Source organism: Ruditapes philippinarum, unplaced genomic scaffold (genome assembly GCF_026571515.1).
Source record: "Ruditapes philippinarum isolate M1 unplaced genomic scaffold, ASM2657151v2 ctg4748_1_1_1_1, whole genome shotgun sequence".
Taxonomy (NCBI): Eukaryota; Metazoa; Mollusca; class Bivalvia; order Venerida; family Veneridae; genus Ruditapes; species Ruditapes philippinarum.
The window spans coordinates 53153-74922 of NW_026860573.1; the positions used below are offsets into that span (position 1 = coordinate 53153).

General features: G+C 33.1%; 2 protein-coding genes and 1 long non-coding RNA gene across 4 annotated transcripts; 1 reads left to right on the forward strand and 2 right to left on the reverse strand.

Annotated features, from left to right (window-relative positions):
* Positions 1-739: 739 nt before the first annotated feature.
* LOC132760657 (uncharacterized) lies at positions 740-2647 on the reverse strand. Its single transcript, XM_060752683.1, has one exon. It carries the CDS (start codon positions 2363-2365, stop codon positions 1427-1429), a length of 939 nt encoding a protein of 312 aa, XP_060608666.1. The 5' UTR covers positions 2366-2647; the 3' UTR covers positions 740-1426.
* A 4541-nt stretch (positions 2648-7188) lies between these two features.
* On the forward strand, positions 7189-10770 carry LOC132760655 (uncharacterized). Its single transcript, XR_009629867.1, has 2 exons — positions 7189-7687; positions 8934-10770. It is a non-coding gene; the product is annotated as an uncharacterized LOC132760655 (long non-coding RNA).
* Positions 10771-15435: 4665 nt separating this feature from the next.
* Positions 15436-21171, reverse strand: LOC132760656 (transient receptor potential cation channel subfamily V member 6-like). Of its 2 annotated transcripts, none has more exons than XM_060752682.1 (6): positions 21020-21171; positions 20181-20485; positions 19696-20043; positions 19385-19469; positions 18186-18405; positions 15436-17929 (listed from the first exon to the last, which is right to left on the reverse strand). In XM_060752682.1, exons 2-6 carry the CDS (start codon positions 20431-20433, stop codon positions 16244-16246), a joined length of 2592 nt encoding a protein of 863 aa, XP_060608665.1. In that variant the 5' UTR covers positions 20434-20485; positions 21020-21171; the 3' UTR covers positions 15436-16243. The 2 variants fall into 2 exon arrangements, with proteins under 2 accessions (XP_060608665.1, XP_060608664.1); XM_060752681.1 differs by having other exon boundaries at positions 21015-21171.
* Between the last annotated feature and the right edge of the window lie 599 nt (positions 21172-21770).

The following is a 21770-nucleotide window of genomic DNA, read 5'->3' on the forward strand; positions in this document are numbered from 1 at the left end:
TTGCATTGTCTTGGTATTGTGTTTATACTGTGTTGCTTTCATTGTATTGTTTTGTATTGTTTCGTATCGTATCATACCGCATAAAATTGCATCCATGGCATTGCTTTGCATTGCTTTGTATTGAAGTGTACAACAAATTGGTATTGTATTTGTAATATAATGTATTGCTCTGTATTGGTATTGATATTGCATTGCATCGCTTGTACCGTATTATATTTTATTTTATTGCATTGACATTGTTTATATTATGTAGTATTTTGCAATATTTAAAAAATTTGAAAAAAATTAAAAACATCAATTTTTGAATTAGAATGCCAGCGAAAAAGATTTGCAAATAAACAGAAGCATATTAAACTATCGCTTACAAAGTTTTCGCTTCAAGGCCATCTTAACTTTGCGATAATTGAACAGTTGAATAACTATTCTGATTTTAATTCAGATAAAGCCAAAGAAAGAGATCGACAAAACTAATACAACGCAACATAAAGTAGACAGCCATAGGCATGTTGAATATATGACACTGCGAAGTACATGTATATATCGAATACGGTCAGAAATTGTACTCGATAATTATTACACGAAACTGAGTAAGATAACACTTAAGTATGCCAATACATAGAAATTTTATTTCAAAAGTTTTACATACTATTTACAATTTAATGCATTCATATTTCAACACTTGAAACAGACATCATGGAAATAAAAAACGTAACTTGCAACAATGGACACAAACAGATACAAAAAGCAAAACTTTTTAAAAAGTTTCTATCTAAATGAAGTGATCTATATAGTTCAAACCTTCCATCCATCCATCTCAAAAATCAATCGATCTATCAATCTCTCTCACTCAACCATTCAATTATCAATCAATGCATCAGTCACACAATCAACAATCAATCAATCAATTAAGCAAGCAAGAAATTAAGCAAGCAAGAAACCACAACCATAAGTCAATCAACATATTATGTGCATTATAATTCAAATGTTATTAATGATAATAACTGATCCATTTATCACAATGTTTCAGCATGCATGTAGGCTGTATTTATATGTAAAAGTAAGATAAACATAGGTATAACATAGGAATACTATTGGAAATATCAGTGTTCCCTAATAAGACAATGTTTGTATCTAAAGTTTCAACAATTCTTATTTTGACAAAGTGAATTTTTTTTTAACTTTGGAAACAAACTTCGGTGTTACAATATTCGAGTATCCTACTTCTATGTAGAGAAATGAAAAAGGTTCAAATTGGCAAAAATATGTCAAGCATATGAAATGTGTGCCGCTTGGGTAGGAGACTACACATGAAAGATAAGGTGTAAAGCTTATTGAAAATGTAGTATTTGCATATTATAATGGAAACATGCATAAATATTTATTACAGATAAGAGGCCAGTATTATACATGATAATGAAAAATCGCACTAACGGACCTGATGATCACAGTCACGAGTGACATCGCTGACAGAGCATTGTCTACAAAGATTAACATGGTATATGTCAATCTCAGCTTGTCTTGGAGTTCTCGCAGAAAAGCCACCATTTGGAAATTTGTTATCCGCAGCCATTGGATTCAAGCCAAAATCATGTGATACAGGCGGCTGAATTTGTACTGGTCTTTGCTCAGAGGGTTCTAAAATACAATCTTGCTTGTCATCATCGGCATCTTTTTTCTTTGCTTTCTTTTTGCTCATTTTCTTTAATGTGTGTCGAATTTTATCACTAATACCAGAAAGAGGCCTGTCTGTTGAGCCTCGCTTGTTGTTTTTGAGAGCATTAAATACAGCGGTCCTGAATCCCCAGCTTGTTGAAATCGTTCCTTCTTCACAGCCATCCCCGTTTTCATCCTGTAAGGATCGCACTTCAAGCATGTATCTTTTCATTTTTCTTCTTCGGTGCATAGTGTTATTATATCGACTAACTTCCTGACATTCACCCGCTTTGAATATAAATGTATTTGGAAGGATACTTTCAAAGAAGAGAATCACGGATAATTTTTGAAGCTTCCAATGTCGCTCTCTTGTTCTTACATTTCCAACATTTTCTACCAATTCCATACATGTGCGAGACATCATTGCTATAAGTGCATTCAACATAAGCAAAGTGGTCATAACGATAAAGCCTACCAGTATGATGATACACAAGGTGGGATGACGAGTATCATAGATTGCAACTAAGTCTCCGACACCTACCATCAAGCTATACATAGAGAATATTGTCCGCCAAATGTCCCGATAATCCATAGATTCAGCAACACTCGACCCTTGAATCGCCATATACATAGCGGTAGCGAAAGCAAGTATTTCGATACCGATTATAACAAAGAAACGTGACATGTCTATAATGAGGACTTTTTGTATCATAACCGTGAAGAAACTGAACGGTTTGATGGCTCTTATGAAAAATATTTCCAAAAACCATCAGAGTACCATAGCTACTATTAGTAGATAGTTCTCGTAGTAAACAAGGACAATGGCAAGGATAAAGTCGATAATGAGGCAAAGTCCGAATAAAACAAACATAACACGAAACCAGCCACTGCTGTAAGGATTCCAGAGTGAGTTCAGAGTCCATGACATTCTTTTTTTGGTTATACGCAACACTTCTTGAGCAAGGTATACTACTGAAACTATTATACATATTGTGCCATATGCAGTAATAAACGCGTCATCTGTTATTTTCTTTGTAAAGACGCGGGGACTGTTGACACTGAAAAGCCCTTGGGAATTATGGTTTTGTCTCGATCTCTCAACACAATACCATGTATGAAAAAACATAAATATCGTATGAAATATCCACCAAGGGTAGAAATATTTTCTTATGCATTCCACTTCTGGTTGATGACTCTCATTAAAGGAGGAAACAAAATGAACTGAAAAGCGACAGACGGCTCAAGATCGAAAAGCATCATAAGGACAGACTTTCGAAAAAGTTCACTTTGATACGTAGTCTGTCTTCGGGAAATGTTCTCCGGTTGACTTCTGTTTTGCATACTCCCGTTTTCCCCTCCCATGTCTCCAGATTTCATTGAAGAAATAGCGTCAATTTCCGTAATTTCAAACATTCCATCTTTCGAGTTTTCGAAACAGTAGGCCTGCAATATTGATAAGTTTTACATCGCATGGTTACATGATATTTTATATAATTCCATCTAGATCTACTATAATTATTCATTACTATAAAAACTCAGCATTTAAAAGATACAAATCAAAATATTCTTAATGATAGAAAATAATATTTTTTTCTGGATTTGATATAACATTGACATTTCTGTGGTTACAAAGCATTAATTACCTTTTCGTCCATAATAAAAGAAAACACCTGGTGTTGTCCAAGTGTCAAAGGTTCAAACCTTGTAGATTCTCCATTAACCAAATTTTCATCCTGAGTTTTCTGTTTTGTATTGCTCGTGCACTAGTATCATACGGCGCAGGGTCCTCGTTTATCTTCCGGCACATTTCTAATACGTCTTTAAGTTTTTCTGGGTATAAATAACCATATCTGTGAACAGAAACTAAATTATAAACGATATATATGTGCATATTGTGCTTGAATGTAGATGAAAATTAAATTACCATATCTTCACAGAAAATATTTTCGAAAAATAAACGCCATGTTATAAAATAAGCGAAGTATCACAAAACTAGGGTGGCTGATTTGTGCCAGTCGTGGTTTCTTCCCGCGACCCCGCCAAGTGAAAAGTCGAAAATTAACAAGTTAAAATGGCGGGGGCGCGCAGCGAAAACATGTTAATCAGCGAGGGCGCGGGGCGAAGTTTAATAAAGCTTTTCTGTGTTTGTGTTACAGCAAATATGCCAAACTAGGGGACAATAGTTAAAATTAGATCTAACAGAAGATTTGTAAACAACAAGAAAACATACTGAATTAAAACAATTCCTAATTCTTAAAAGCACATTTAATAGCTTGGCAGCTTTTTTACACATTCTGGTGACCTGTATATCAAAGTTAAGAAAAAAGTCTATGTCTACCCCAAGCTCACAATTTATTGTTACATTATCAATTTAAAATTCATTTAAGTGTTCATTTGTAATTTTCCCAACAGCTGTGGCTTGAAACTTGTCAGGGTTAACTTGCATTTTATTAATGTTGAACCAGTTAAAAAGTATTTTGCTTTCATTTTCTAATGTATTTTTCAGAATGTCTATTTTTGAGTTGGAGAAGGCATCTGCATAATTGTAGTGGATAAAGTAAAGTAAAGTATTGTCATCTGAAAAATTGTGGATGGACTTATCTATAAAGTAAAAAAATATCATTCATGAAGTATCACATGACTTTTTACCAACGTCGTTACATCTTAATCACAGTATGTTTTTTTTTGTTCCAGATATTCAACATAGTTTATTATGTTTTAGTTTTAAGGTTATATATATATCTCTTGGACAAACATAACATAAGTTATAAAAACAAGGCTTTAAAGGTTGGACTTTCGGATAGCTGAAACTTTTCATGAAATCCCGAATAGCCAGTGATTACATGCCAGCCAATATGAAATGTAGGCCTGACTATCTGTTTCTTCTCTAGATCAAAAGTATGTTTGCTATATATGGTTATAGAAACTGTCAAAACTTGTAATATGAACGAGTATGTGTTTATTATTAAAGCCAGTTGATGAAACTCTGTTTATACAAGTAAATATGAGACACTGTGTTGATATAATAGATTTTATGCCCACATAAAATAATTTATGTCATTGTTCTGTCCCTATACTCATTACTGTACAGAATATTACGGGTCAGGTTTTTAGCCGTTACGGGTCAGGTTTTAGCCAAGTACGTCTTAGCCAATCGATATCAAGACTTAAATCATGTGATGTTAATTAACCAATGATTACATTAGATCATATCACAAAGAAAATAATTTTTGGCGAGGAATGATTCTCGCCTTTCTGTTTACTAAAATTTATCTATTTTTTGAAGTCATAAGCTTTATTTAAAGTGAAACTAATTACGTATTACTATGAAACAGTTATCTTATTAATCTGCTGGGAGCGAATTTTAGGGACGTGTGTCCCCCGTTTCATATTCAATTTCGTGACGAAAAAATGGCAATTCATTTCACGGCAACACGGGCAGGATATCGTAACAGGATACAAATTTATTATCAAATGAACATTTCTACATTCGTTATTAAATTTCACCCTCATTTGAGACTCGGGGAATTTAGACAGAACGATTGTAATCTACGATGATGGATTTAATTTTCACAGACATATTTTGTTAGTAAAATGCAACTTTTTTGGGAGCTTTGAAAGTTTGAGACATCATCAGTCGGGAAACAGTTGTGCCGGCCTTTGGACACTGTTGGAACTAATGACATTTACAAATCAGAATTTATCCACAAAACGTTGCTCGTCATATTACAGATTTCGTAGATACCATACTATTTACGAGTCCTGAAAGTTACCATTGTTCAACAGTTCAAGTTTTGTACAGATGCCAAAACAAACATAAACGATCATACTTATGGCGAATAAATGGTTCATGGGTTGACATGTCTAAACAACATTTACCTGTTTACACCAGATGATGCCACCTGTTTACTCTGATCAGCTACGTCTCCTCAATGAGATAAGAACAGCAGCTTTGGTCGCCGCCCCGAAGCATTTCATTTGTCAGACAATTTCAAAAAAATAAGTAGTATTTGTTTACTATGTCTTTAAGTTATATTGTACTAAAAGTCAGTATTTTCTGCATTGTCTGCCTGCCCTGTTATACAAACTATTGAACAGATGAAGTCTAGGTTTTGTTGCTTTGTCTTAACAAATTAATATAATAAGCTTTGATTATGACTCGAAGTAGATCTACTTAATGAATTTATCAGTGAGTAAATTTCTTTATATTTATAATATATAAGGTTATTCATTGCCGGGTTTGTTGTTGGTCATCAATTATTCTCCTAATGATAATGTTACAAGAATGCAGTATTAATCAGACATAATTTTTCCTGGACACATAATTGAAATTCTATATTAGTCATGTTAGTTATCACTTATTTCAATTCATTTACAGTTCACACAAACTTCTAATTAGAGTAGATAATAGTACATGTTGATTGTCTGCTAGTCTACTATACATTTGTACACACATCATCATAGCAGTATTATTTAGCAACATGTTAAGTAACAGTCCAGATTGGAGCGATTTAGCCTTATTTCTTTTTAATTTTACATTTTTTTTTTGTTGACTCCAACTAAATACAGTAAGTGTGATTTAGTTTATAATTTCCATACATTCATGTTTCACTGTTTTTTTTTTTGTTTTTTTTTCAGTCATTGTATTTAAGATTCAAAATTACTGTTCTGAATTCTAATTTTGAATTTATTCTACTATACACTTAATCAAATTTTCTTTAAATTTACACTGACCTGAACTAATTTTCACTGGCCTAGGACCAGTGTTAAATTCTATGACTGGTTTTTACAACAGTTTAAACACGATTACAACACAAGGTTAGTTTACAGTCCGTGTTAGTTGCATTTATACATATTCTAGTATACATGGCTTAATATATAGTTTTATGTCTGCGGGACTTAGTTAACATTTAGTACACATTTTCAACACAATATAGTTGACGATCCATGTGAGTGTGATTTTGTTTATAATTATACGCATCGTATGATAAATGACTTATAATCCATGTCTGCTTGATAAAGTTTACAGTTCACACATAGTTTATAATACATGTACATGTAAGTGTGATTTTGTTTACAATTCGCACACATCCCATGATACATGGCTCCGGTTATATACCCATGTCTTAGTGATTTAGTTTACCGATGATACACATGGTTTAGTTTACACGCATATTTTCTACACATGGTTTAGTTTACACTCCTGGTGAGTGTGATTGAGTTTAGAGTTCTCGCATATCCAATTATACATTGCTTTAAGTTTTATAGACAATGTCTGCGTGATTTAGTTTACAGTTCACGCCTAATTTCTACACATGGTTAGTTTACAGTCCATGTGAGTGTGATTTAGTTTACAGTTCACACTTATCATATTATACATGGCTTAGTTTAAAGTCCATGTCTGCGTGATTTAGTTTACAGTTCACGCCTATTTACTCATGGTTTAGTTTACAGTCCATGTGAGTGTGCTTTAGTTTACAGTTCACACATATCCTATTGTACATGGTTTAGCTTAAAGCCATGTCTGCGTGATTTAATTTACAGTTCACAACTTATTTATTCACACATGGTTTAGTTTACAGTCAGTGCGAGTGTGATTTAGTTTATAGTTCACTCATAATTATCCTATCAGAATTAATTTAATAATCAATTACATTTCATACATTTAGTCTACCTTAAATTGGCTTAATGACAAAATAATTCATATTTTTTCAGATGAAACGGCCACAAATTCTCCTTACACCTGTTATTCAGGTCCACAACAAGGAAAAGCCAAATACCAAGAATGTCCAGTAAATCCTGCAAAAACCAAAAGACTAGTCGAGGGAGCAATCATTATCGTTGAATTAATAGTGCAAGCGGACCTGGGACCTAAGACAATGCTTTCATCAGTACATTAGCAGCCTTTCATTACATGTTTCATAGTTTTCAAGGTTGAGTCAGATAATGAATAAACTGATGTTGGCATACATGTTTTACACAGCTTCAAGGAAATTCATATTTATTGCCCAAGACAGTTGAAATAACATAAGAAGTAATGGTATTCAGATTGCTGAGCTAATAATTACACCTTTTATAAACCAGAAATAGATTCTGTACTTGTCTTGTCATCTTGGTTTTAGTTACACGCCTTGCTATTCTTTCAACATACCATTATTGTACTATGCATTGCTTAGTTTACACGCTTTGCCATTTGTTTGTCTGTACTTGTCAGCTTGGCTTAGTTTACACGCCTTGCTATTATTTCAGCATATCATTGCTGTATTAGCATTGCTTAGTTGACACGCTTTGCCATTTGTTTGTCTGTACTGGTCAGCTTGGCTTAGTTTACACGCCTTGCTATTATTTCAGCATACCATTGCTGTATTAGGCATTGCTTAGTTTACACGCTTTGCCATTTGTTTGTCTGTACTTGTCAGCTTGGCTTAGTTTACACGCCTTGCTATTCATTTCAGCATATCATTGCTGTATTAGGCATTGCTTAGTTGACACGCTTTGCCATTTGTTTGTCTGTACTGGTCAGCTTGGCTTAGTTTACACGCCTTGCTATTATTTCAGCATACCATTGCTGTATTAGGCATTGCTTAGTTGACACGCTTTGCCATTTGTTTGTCTGTATGGTCGGCTTGGCTTAGTTTACACGCCTTGCTATTATTTCAGCATACCCTTGCTGTATTAGGCATTGCTTAGTTGACACGCTTTGCCATTTGTTTGTCTGTACTGGTCAGCTTGGCTTAGTTTACACGCCTTGATATTATTTCAGCATACCATTGCTGTATTAGGCATTGCTTAGTTGACGCGATTTGCCTTCATTCATAAATTTTAATAGTGTGCATTGCTTAGTTTAAATGCTTTGCAATTTGTTTTCAAGTCTCAAATTATGTACTGTCTTGTCAGCTTGGCTTAGTTTTATTTTATCCATTCTGCACGGCTGATGCTTTTAATTTGATATGAAATTGGATTTTAATTGTACATAGATACATTGTTACATCATGCCAGAAGTTCTTTTTCAAATTAATCATGTATGGGAACCCTACTAGCCCGCGCAAGAAAAATGTCCAATATCTAGTCAGGAACGACAGCCTTTATAAAAGGCCGCGGGAGATTTTCCACATCATGTCTTAAATACATAAGTTTTTAATTAATCTAGGTTACAGTTTTACACTTTAATTTTTCGTAATTTAAGATCTGTCGGTATAAGGCAGCAGATCTTTATATATAGAAAAAGCAGTGAATTTCAGCAAACTGAGTGCCATTACAATCTTTTAAATTACTGACAGTTAAAGGCTGCAGTACGTTATACATACTGTAGGTTACAGTTTTCCACTTTTATTTTGGTAATTTATGATCTGTCGGTATAAGGCAGCAGTTCTTTAGATATTATAAAAAAGACAGTGAATTACTGCAAACTGAGTGTCATTACAATCTTTCAAATAACTGACAGTTCAAGGCTGCAGTTTTCTCCTTGCTGACGGTGCAGGGCTGAAGTTTATTTCTTTCGTGCCATAATAATGTGTATGACGGTATTCCTATTCATGTATATCTTGTGGCAGATATGCACAATTTGGCTTCATAAAGGTTTTATAAATCTGACAGTACAAGGCTGCAGGTTTCTTAATTAATCATACATATAATTTCAGATTGTGTTCATGCTACTGCATGATATTAATATCACTAGTTGAATGGATTTATGTAAATGTTATAAGTACATTTGTACTGAAGGTTTTTATGTATTATTGTAGAAATGTTTACATTCACATCTTGTTCAAAGGTCTTGTTACTTTATAATTTTTTGGAAGAGTCTAGTCTTGTATAGAAACTTTTTCTATTTATCCTTACTTAATACATTTTATTTATATTTTTCATGCAACAATCATATAATGAACAAATTAACATTAGACACGTCAGACTCACATGTATTTAGGTCAAATGCATAAATAAGGTTTAATTAGATATTTTACAATTTTGATTTCAATTCTACATTAGGTCTTAACTGATAATTGGAAAAATGTATAGCGAACAAATTGACATTTACATCTATTTTGGTTTAATGCATTTTAAAGGTTTAACGAATAAATGATTCGAAAGAATTGGCATATCTGCTAGGACTTACGCAAATTGAAGATACTAACTGAAATTCAATGTCACATACCTTACGTAGGAGATGTGTATGTTTAAATGTCTAAGGTGCCACGCACTGTTGACATACTCCAGTCTATGCATTTAAAATTTTAAATTTACAATCTACTAGCCCAAATTCAGTTTTGAATTCATACTACTATATATTTAACTAAATTTTTGTATATTTTTCACTTCATGAACTAGTTTCACAGGCTAGGGGCCTGTGCTAAGTTTGATGACTGCAACTTGGAAGCCATGGCCATGCAATTTTGGCTGTTCACCATTGAAGGATATCTGGTTGCTGATACAATAATAATCCATTCCTAATTTCTAATTTAAAAAAGAATTTTTTCTAGTTTCATTGTCATTGAAGACTAGTATATCTTGTAACAATTTTCCATTACACATAGTTTGAAACTATAAATTTGATTCATGCTACCTCTATTTGTTACAATCAGTTTAGACGTTGAAACAGTCCGGATAATGCATACTGTCAGATGTCTCAATAATACATATATAATGTAATTGTTATAAGTATTTTCACAGCTAATTATTTGGTCTATTAACTCAGTTGCTGGTTTACAATAGCATATCCTGTAATGTGCCTGACAGTTTAAGGCTGCAGTCCACATATATTTAAAGAACAAGTCAGGATCCATTTAAATGTTAGACATTAATTCTACACATATTATAATATTGTCATTAGATATATGATTTGTCGTAACATTTTTGTCCTAACATGACTTGATTAAATTAATGGTAACTTCGGCAAATTTAGCCCCTCTGTTTCAATCCTTATTACAGGTCAAGCTCATCCCTAGTCAAGTCTCCCTGGGTGGCGGAAGGTTCCCTTTGTGGCGGTTTTTACCTCCCAGTTTGGTTATTTCGATACAAATATGTACATGCCATGTTTGTTATTATGTAACATTTGTCATGTTTTGTTATTATGTAACATTTGTCATTTATGGCATTAAATAAATGCCCTATTTCATTCAACCTAAGTGTTGTGTTTTATCTCATACCAAACAAGTTCGTCTTGCCAGTTATATTTGCTTGACCTGGACAATACATAAAATAGATTTTATGCCCACATAAAATAATTTATGTCATTGTTCTGTCCCTATACTCATTACTGTACAGAATATTACGGGTCAGGTTTTTAGCCGTTACGGGTCAGGTTTTAGCCAAGTACGTCTTAGCCAATCGATATCAAGACTTAAATCATGTGATGTTAATTAACCAATGATTACATTAGATCTATCACAAAGAAATAATTTTGGCGAGGAATGATTCTCGCCTTTCTGTTTACTAAAATCCACCTCCTCCAACTCCATCCTCCTCTTTCAATTTTTGATGTTGATATAAATACCATTTCATTTATTCTTAATGAATCAGTTGTTCCACTTATTGTTTATCTCAATTATTTGTGCAACTATTCATGAGATACACTATATATATATATAATATTATGTATATTGTTCATGCAAAGATTTATAAAACTAGTCGATGTTATATTATCTCTTTCAAATATTTTTCTATTTGTTGTCATAAATACTTATGATCTAGTCATATGTTATACACTTTTTAATGTATAGAATGTATAAACTATTTTCCAAGGATGGAGCCCTACATCAAGTGGTACTAGACACAAGATAAAAGGGCACAGGTTTCCAAACTATGGTTTTTCCTGGGCGAGTCGACCACGATTTGGAAAATATTTAATTTTTCTGGTCAATTGTTTTTGATCAGCAATCCATTTTATTATATTTATGTAGATGGTTTTTAGTTCAACTTTGTCATCTTACATAACTTTTGTTAAGATTGTAATCTATTTGAATTACATTACAATGTTATCATAATCTGGCGGTTTTTACCTCCCAGTTTGGTTATTTCGATACAAATATGTACATGCCATGTTTGTTATTATGTAACATTTGTCATGTTTTGTTATTATGTAACATTTGTCATTTATGGCATTTAATAAATGCCCTATATATAAACGTGAATGCCATAAATTATGTTATAACCAATCATTTACTCAAGTTCCTATTCATTTGAAGAGTGTTAAGTAAGTACTAGCCTAAACGCACCCAATTTCATTATAATTATGATTTCTGCAAGGCTCAACGCGTTTATTTGTGGGTATGAATGAATAAATAAATAAATAAATAAATGAATGAATAACTGAATTCATTTATTATAAATGAATATCATAAACTTGAATATTTGACAGGAGCAAACCATTAATTACGTACACGAGTGCACCAGTTCTTACGAATATCATACAAAAATTTACTACACTGAGACTTATATACATGTATATACAATTTTATAATCGTAAGCATATTATTCGTTTAAGGTGGCTAGCTAGCTGGATTTTGACAAATAATGAAAGTTTCATGATTTTATGTATATGTACACATACACGACCCTGTATTAGAACTAGGTCTGGTTTCGATCATTCTTTCCTTTCCGAATTGTTAACTTTACAGAGAGATGTTCAGCAAGAAAATGTCCTACGTTTTTAGTATAATCGCTACATGCACATTAACTCTCAGAAATATATTTTTCCTTCGAAAGACCAATGTGTGCTTTATAATGTTGAAATTATAGATTAAGAGCATGCAAAGGCTTCAGCAGACTGTATGAATCACCAGGTTTCCCTCCAAAACAATTTCCTCCAAATGGACCTCTTACAGAATTTATTAGTCGCCGGTAGAAACCGGCGACTATATTTGTAACAGTTTAATATTATACCTATGGTAGGAGAAGCCCTTAAAATCTGAAAATAAAATCATATCAATTATTGAACAATTAAAGACCACAATTATTTTTCAGTAACCTCAAACATTCAAACGTATGATAACTCAATGAAATGAGATATGAAATATTGACATCTTAAAAAGCAACATTACAATTTTCATAAAATAAATCAATAATGTATCCCTAAGGATCAGTCATTGAATTTAGGGTAACTTTTACTTTTTCTATGTGTCAAGCCTTGCTATTTATGATATCTAAATTATGAATGATATTTGAAATGACACTTGAATTATTTGGTTGTTTATATTTTAAGAGACCTATTATATTTCATTATTTTATCTCATTATAACCAAATTCTCCCTGTTCTTTTGTAAGAATCACGTGACTACACGTTGTATGTTATCTTTATAAAATCTATTAATAGTAACAGATTGCTGACAAGACATACAGGTAACTTGGTAATGGTTGGCAAAGATATGGCGGCTGATAAGATGCAACTTATTGTAATTTTGTATAAATAATTAAAAAGTTATTTTTCATTAATCAGTTTCAAATTTTGTATCATTATAAAAACCTGTATACCCATATTTTACACATTAAAACTTTATTTTCAAAACCTTTTCCTTTTTTCTTGGTAAAGGGTTAAACTTGGCCCTTTCTGTCAAACTTTTGACAAAATCTTTCAATAGTTTAGTTTAGGTTGAACATCACAAAATAATTTTATGCTTAAGAGGCACATTATTGAAATATATAATGGTAATCGTTGATTTCGTTTTATTCATTCAGTTTCCGTCGCGCAGGTTTCCAAAACTGTATGACGGTAGGGGTCTGGAATCGTATAAGATACATAAAATAAAATAATAAATAAACTATCTTTGTGTTGATAGTTTATCGTACTGAAAGGCAATTAAACGTTTATTATATCGTATGTAACGATGGGAATACATGTATTGATTACAACTAATTATATTTTTTTCGATAGCGCATAATAATGATCATGATGATAGACAACACATTAAACAGTAGAATTGCATTGTTTCATGCAATAATTAAACATATATATTTTCATAGTCACTTTGCAATTATTCGATGATCGGTAATTCCTGACTAGTAACTCATACGGATCTCAATGTAACGTACAACAGTATATGTATAAAGTAGAATTACAAGTAGAATTTCGGCATATCACTTGCCTTACAAGCCTCGGTGGCAAACATTACTCAACATATTGTTCCTCTTTTCTTTATACTTGACCCATTTAACTGATATCTTCTTGTATTTATGATAATACAATCATTTTTCTATCCGGCGACTTGATGCTTTAGCAACCCCTCCATTTTTAAACAAAATTAAGTCTATAATCATTTTCTGAGTAATTTGGGATTCGAACATGTCACAACTTTGGAGCATCAAAGAGTTTTTGTCAACATCAGTTTTACTTCAACTTACTACTATGTTTACATTTTAGCCTAATTGTATCTGGAATTTAATCCAATAAACAAATTATCAGGGGATCATTTTGAAATCTGTCACCTATCATCGTGAGAGGTCTATACAACAAGAATTAGGAGATATGACCATTCCTATCCTTTAAATTTAGAAATAAATTTAAATCCCAAATTCAAAAAAATAGTAGCTTTCAGCCCTTTAAGATTTGTTTTGATCTTTTTAAGTTTTAATTGTTTGTTGTATTAAAAACCCTTTCCGTCTTTTAAAGGGCTTTTTGATTTTTATCATTAAAGTGAATACGACTGTAAAATTTGGCAAAAAGGAAGAGCAAAAAGGGAAAAACACAGTTTTAAAACCCAAAGGGATTAATTTTGAAAATTGTTAGGGATATGCCCCATGTGGTGTTAAAAGCAATAGGGTTTATAATGATTTTTGTTTTTTTTTCCCCCTTTTTAGGGGTTTTAAAATTGTTTGTTGGGCACTACTTTTTTCTTTGTGGTCTAAAAAATTTAAAACAGACTGTTGTCTATGACACTTTTTGGTTGTGTTTTTCCCTGTATTGCGTCGTATAGTACTGTATTAATTGTATCATGTTATGTCGTATCGATTCGTATCATAGCGTATTGTATCGCATTACTATTGTATCGAAAGTGCATTTCATTGGTATTGGTATTACCATGTATTGGTATCGCATTTATACTGTGCTGTATTGTATTGTATTTTATTGTATTGTATCGTCGTTTTGTTTCGTATCATATTGATTCGAAACCCATCGCATCGCATTGTAATGCATTGCAATGCTATTGTATTGAAGTGAATTACATTAGTATTACATTGTCTTGGTATTGTGTTTATACTGTGTTGCTTTCATTGTATTGTTTTGTATTGTTTCGTATCGTATCATACCGCATAAAATTGCATCCATGGCATTGCTTTGCATTGCTTTGTATTGAAGTGTACAACAAATTGGTATTGTATTTGTAATATAATGTATTGCTCTGTATTGGTATTGATATTGCATTGCATCGCTTGTACTGTATTATATTTGATTTGATTACATTGACATTGTTTATATTATGTAGTATTTTGCAATATTTAAAAAATTTGAAAAAAAAATAAAAACATCAATTTTTGAATTAGAATGTCAGCGAAAAATATTTGCAAATAAACAGAAGCATATTAAACTATCGCTTACAAAGTTTTCTCCAGTAGGTCATCTTAACTTTGCGATAATTGAATAGTTGAATAATTATTCTGATTTTAATTCAGACCAAGCCAAAGAAAGAGGTCGATAAAACTTATACGACGCAACATAAAGTAGATAGCCATAGGCATGTTGAATATATGACACTGCGAAGTAAATGTATATATCGAATACGGTCAGAAATTGTACTCGATAATTATTACACGAAACTAAGTAAGATAAGACTTGAGTATGCCAATACAAAGACACTTTATTTCAAAAAGTCTTACATACTATTTACAATTTAATGCATTCATATTTCAACACTTGAAACAGACATCATGGAAATAAAAAAACATAACTTGCAACAATAGACACAAACAGGTACAAAAAGCAAAACTTTTAAGAAGTTTCTATCTAAATGAAGTGATCTATAGTTCCATCCATCCATCCATCCATCCATCCATCTATCTTAAAAAATCAATCGATCTATCAATCTCTTTCAATCAACCATTCAATTATCAATCAATGCATCAGTCACACAAACAATCAATCAATCAATCAATCAATTAAGCAAGCAAGAAATTAAGCAAGCAAGAAACCACAACCATAAGCCAATCAACATATTATGTGCATTATAATTAAAATGTTATTAATGATAATAACTGATCCATTTATCGCAATGTTTCAGCATGCATGTAGGCTGTATTTATATGTAAAAGTAAGATAAACATAGGTATAACATAGGAATACTATTGGAAATATCAGTGTTCCCTAATAAGACAATGTTTCAACAATTCTTATTTTGACATAGTGAATTTTTTTTTAACTTTGGGAACAAAATTCGGTGTTACAATATTCGAGTATCCTACTTCTATGTAGAGAAATGAAAAAGGTTCAAATTGGCAAAAAATATGTCAAGCATATGAAATGTGTGCCGCTTGGGTAGGAGACTACACATGAAAGATAAGGTGTAAAGCTTCTTGAAAATGTAGTATTTGCATATTATAATGGAAACATACATATTTATTACAGATAAGTGGCCAGTATTATACATGATAATGAAAAATCGCACTAACGGATCTGATGATCACAGTCACGAGTGACATCGCTGACAGAGCATTGTCTACAAAGATTAACATGGTATATGTCAATCTCAGCTTGTCTTGGAGTTCTCGCAGAAAAGCCACCATTTGGAAATTCGTTATCCGCAGCCATTGGATTCAAGCCAAAATCATGTGATACATGCGGCTGAATTTGTACTGGTCTTTGCTCAGAGGGTTCTAAAATACAATCTTGCTTGTCATCATCGGCATCTTTTTTCTTTGCTTTCTTTTTGCTCATTTTCTTTAATGTGTGTCGAATTTTATCACTGATACCAGAAAGAGGCCTGTCTGTTGAGCCTCGCTTGTTGTTTTTGAGAGCATTAAATACAGCAGTCCTGAATCCCCAGCTTGTAGAAATCGTTCCTTCTTCACATCCATCCCCGTCTTCATCCTGTAAGGATCGCACTTCAAGCATGTATCTTTTCATTTTTTTTCTTCGGTGCATAGTGTTATTATATCGCCTAACTTCCTGACATTCACCCGCTTTGAATATAAATGTATTTGGAAGGATACTTTCAAAGAAGAGAATCACGGATAATTTTTGAAGCTTCCAATGTCGCTCTCTTGTCCTTACATTTCCAACATTTTCTACCAATTCCATACACGTGCGAGACATCATTGCTATAAGTGCATTCAGCATGAGCAAAGTGGTCATAACGATAAAGCCTACCAGTATGATGATACACAATGTGGGATGACGAGTATCATAGATTGCGACTAAGTCTCCGACACCTACCATTAAGCTAAACATAGAGAATATTGTCCGCCAAATGTCCCGATAATCCGTGGATTCCGCAACACTCGACCCTTGAATCGCCATATACATAGCGGTAGCGAAAGCAAGTGTTTCGATACCGATTATGACAAAGAAACGTGACATGTCTATAATGAGGACTTTTTGTATCATAACCGTGAAGAAACTGAACGGTTTGATGGCTCTTATGAAAAATATCTCCAAAAACCACCCGAGTACCATAGCTACTATAAGTAGATAGTTCTCGTAGTAAACAAGGACAATGGCAAGGATAAAGTCGATAATGAGGCAAAGTCCAAATAAAACAAACATAACACGAAACCAGCCACTGCTGTAGGGATTCAAGAATGAGTTCAGAGTCCACGGCATTCTTTTTTTGGTCATACGCAACACCTCCTGAGCAAGGTATACAACTGAAACTATTATGCATATTGAGCCATATGTAGTAACAAATGGATCATATGGTATTTTCTTTGTAAAGACGGGGGGACTGTTGACACTGAAAAGCCCTTGGGAATTATGGTTTTGTCTCGATCTCTCAATACAATACCATGTATGAAAAAACATAAATATCGTATGAAATATCCACCAAGGGTAGAAATATTTTCTGTATGCATTCCACTTCTGGTTGACGACCCTCATTAATGGAGGAAACAAAATGAACTGAAAAGCGACAGATGGCTCCAGATCGAAAAGCATCATAAGGACAGACTTTCGAAATGGTTCATTTTGATAAGTAGTCTGTCTTCGGGAAATGTTCTCCGGTTGACATCCGTTTTGCATTCTCTCGTTTTCCCCTCCTATGTCTCCAGATTTCATTGAAGAGATAGCGTCAATTTCCGTAATATCATATATTTTGATGTCAAAAAGTCCATCTTTCGAGTTTTCGAAACAGTAGGCCTGCAATATTGATAAGTTTTACATCCCATGGTAATAATTATGATATTTTATATAATTCCATCTAGATCTACTATAATTATTCATTACTATAGAAACTAGATATATGTAATGTGGAAAATACCGACTTAATTATTAAAAACCAAGTCACTTTAAAAGCCTTAGCATTTAAAAGATACAAATCAAAATATTCTTTATGATATTTTTTTCTGGATTTGATATAACATTGACATTTCTGTGGTTACAAAGCATTTATTACCTCTTGGTCCATAATAAAAGAAAACACCTGATGTTGACCAAGTGTCACTGCTAGTTGTAACGGGTTCAAACCTTGTAGATTCTCCATTAACCAAATCTTCTTTTGGAGTTTTCTGTTTTGTATCGCTCGTGCACTAGTATCATACGGCGCAGGGTCCTCATTTATCTTTCGGCACATTTCTAATACGTCATTTAGTTTTTCTGGGTATAAATAACCATATCTGTGAACAGAAACTAAATTATAAACGACATATATGTACATATTATGCTTGAATGTAGATGAAAATTAAATTACTATACCCTCACAGAAAATATTTTGAAAAATATACGCCATGTTATAAAATTAGCGAAGTATCACAAAAGTAGGGTGGCTGATTTGTGCCATTCGTGTTTTCGCCCCGCGACCTCGCCAAGTGAAAAGTCGAAAAATAACAAGTTAAAATGGCTGGGGCGCGCAGTGAAAACACGCTAATGAGCGAGAGCGCGGGGTGAAGTTTGAGAAATAAAACTTTCGCCCCGCGCGGTCGCGGAGCGAGATTTAAGAAATAAAACGGGACGAAAACACGCTTATTAGCGGGGTCGTGGGGCGAAGTTTAATAAATAAAAGTCCGTAACGTGCCCCGATAAATAGCGTCTTTTCGTCCCAAGACGCCGCCAAGCAAAAAGTCGATAATTAACATGTTAAAATGGGGAGTGGGGGTGGTGGAGGGGCGCAGCGAAAACACGCTAATTAATTAGCAAAGGCGCGGGCGATGTTTAATAAAAAAAACTTAGCCCCGCGGGAGCGCGGTGCGAGATTTAAGAAATTAAACGGCGGGGTCGCGGCACGAAAACACGATTATTCGCGGAAGGGGGGTGGGGGCAGGGGGAAGTTAAATAAAAATATAACTTCGCCGAGCACCCACGCTTATTAGCGTGTTTTCGTCCTGCGACCCCGCCAAGCGAAAAGTAGATAAGAAACAAATTAAATTGGCGGCAGCGCGGAGCAAAAACACACCAATTAGCGGGGGTGCTTATTAGCATGTTACAAACTTATCAAAACTTACTTTAACCCTATTTGAATTTCAGATATTAAATATCTCTTCAAAATGCAAGATCAGAGCTTCTTTTGAACATATTTGATAGGCATCGATCGTGATCAAATGTACAAGCAACTAAAATATCTAAGCACTATTTAGTGGCTATTTGATTACGACTTACGTTATCAGAGAATGGCAAACGTTGTCACCTAAGGAATTCGTTCCGTCGAGATCAGCCCCTTCGTACAGTAACAAGTCGAATATTCCTAGAAAGGGTCAGAGTAATGTAATTAGTACTTAATATTTACAGGACTAAAGGTAATGCCCGAGGTAAGAAGTAATGGAAAAAGAACAGAAAAAAACACTAAACAAACAACCCCCACAAAGCTGAAGATAGCTGCTTTAAAGATGTAGTTAAAGTCATAGTATGTACAAGATACTTTTAATTCCTTTCTGTTATAATAAATTGTTATAATGTATGTTTGAACAAACCTCTATTGAAAGTCAAAGCTGCTATACTCAGGGGGACTTCTCCCATCATCACAGTGTTCGTAAAGATTTTGCCTGTTGCTTTTCTTTTCAGCAATGTGGTTTTCCAGTGCTTTGCGCTTGTTTTGAGTTGTTTTAACAATGTGGTGACAAGCCATATATTGCCTTTACATACAGCCATATGTAATGGAGTTTGGCCGGCATATTCCGTACTTTCCCGGTCAAACTTAATTAGTTTTGGATATACTGAAATAAGTAACTTGATTACTTCTTTTTCTTCTTGACTTTTAAGCTTGAAAACCCTTACAGCTGTATGTAGCACAGTCTCTCCCTTTCTTTTTTCCTCAGCCTCTGGAGAAATTGAAATGTAAATGAAACGTCTCATAATTGGTATAAACTAGGTATTGTCCTAGAACTAATGATATTTGATAAAATGTCATGTTTAATAAGTTACGAGATGGATTAAAGCGAAGTTAAATTATTTTTACCTTTAGTAAGACTAGGTAATCTGTTGTGGTCTTTTAGAGCCTTTAAGATGTTTTCAATTGTCCGTAATGTAGATTTTGCCCTCTCCGGATTTTCCGCCATGTCTACTATACAGCCATATATATCCAGTTTATCCGGCACATATTTATATGTTTCTCTCGGCGCATCTTCTATAACTTCTTCCGTAACACTTCTCTGTCTTACTGGTCTCGCTTTAAATTGTTCTATCGGCGTCTCTTCTATGATGTCTCCCATTTTACATATATATGTCTTACATGTATCGATCTAGCAAACAGGCAACCAATGTCTGCAAAATTTATCACAAATCAAGGGGTAGTTGTTATATAATACTTCACTGTCTATAACAGGTAGAACATTCATTAGTTTCTTGATACAAAATATGCCGAAATATCTATTGTAGATTTAAGGTATATTGCTTTCAAATTTTCCGATGAACAGCTGGGGCATTCGCGAAATCGTTACCTTACTTGTTCTTAAGATAGTAGTACATATTTTGTTAGGGAACATTGTATTCTATTTTCTAATGTAATTTTGGTGTGTGAAAAATGTGCGATTATTTTGTTATCCAGATATGACGACATGAGTGTTTAAAACATTGTGATAGTCAAGTGTAGAAAGTGGTCATTGTATTTACATTTTGGCAGTTGATAAATAATGCTATAGCTTAAGTTAACATCTATTTATATGAAAGAAACAAATAACTTACAACTCTATTTCGTATATAATGTGGTTCACAAAAATAATTAAAGATAACGTTTTAAATGAATTGTTTATTTAGATGAAACCTCAAACTATTATAAAAACAAAGATATTACCTTACCATAGCAGTTCCTTTAAAATATACATTGCATTTCATGTTTTATTCATATTAAATCCAAACACTCTTTTAAACAGAGAGATAAAATCTATAATATATAAGACAAATTTTATGCGACTTGTTTTGTTCTTTCTTTCGTTATCTTCGTTGCGATCTTTGTTCGTGCAAATTAAATGCATTTAGATCTCAATACAATTATATCATAACTGACGCTCCACTACCCTTTGATTGATGGGATCTGATTATATCGCATTGAGGTGGCCTCAATTTTGCAAGGCGTGCAATCATATTATTGTCTTCAAAATACTCTTTGTGACTTTGTGAATTTCCTTCAAAAACGGAAAAGATTAATCTAGTGTTAATAAAATTTGTTGCCCAACCCATTGTTTTGTTTTATACTAATCATTTGTATAATATTTTACATCTATGTGCTGCAATAAAATATGTTTTATCTGTAAACGGTGACCATGGGAAATTTTAATGACTATTACTATTCAAAAAATATTCCGAATCCGGTTTAAAGTTCGCAGCCCATTTAGCATCAGTCATTCGATGTTCAAAATACCAAAATAAATAAATTAAGAAAGAAATACATGTAAATAAAATTAATTAATTAATCAATTAAAAATAAAAAAAATATATATGAAAAATAAACAAGTAAAATAAACTTCTTTAAAAATATGATATGACAAATGATATTAGTTTTTATCTCGACTTTTATTTTCAAAGAAAAAATAGAGACATTGTTACAGTT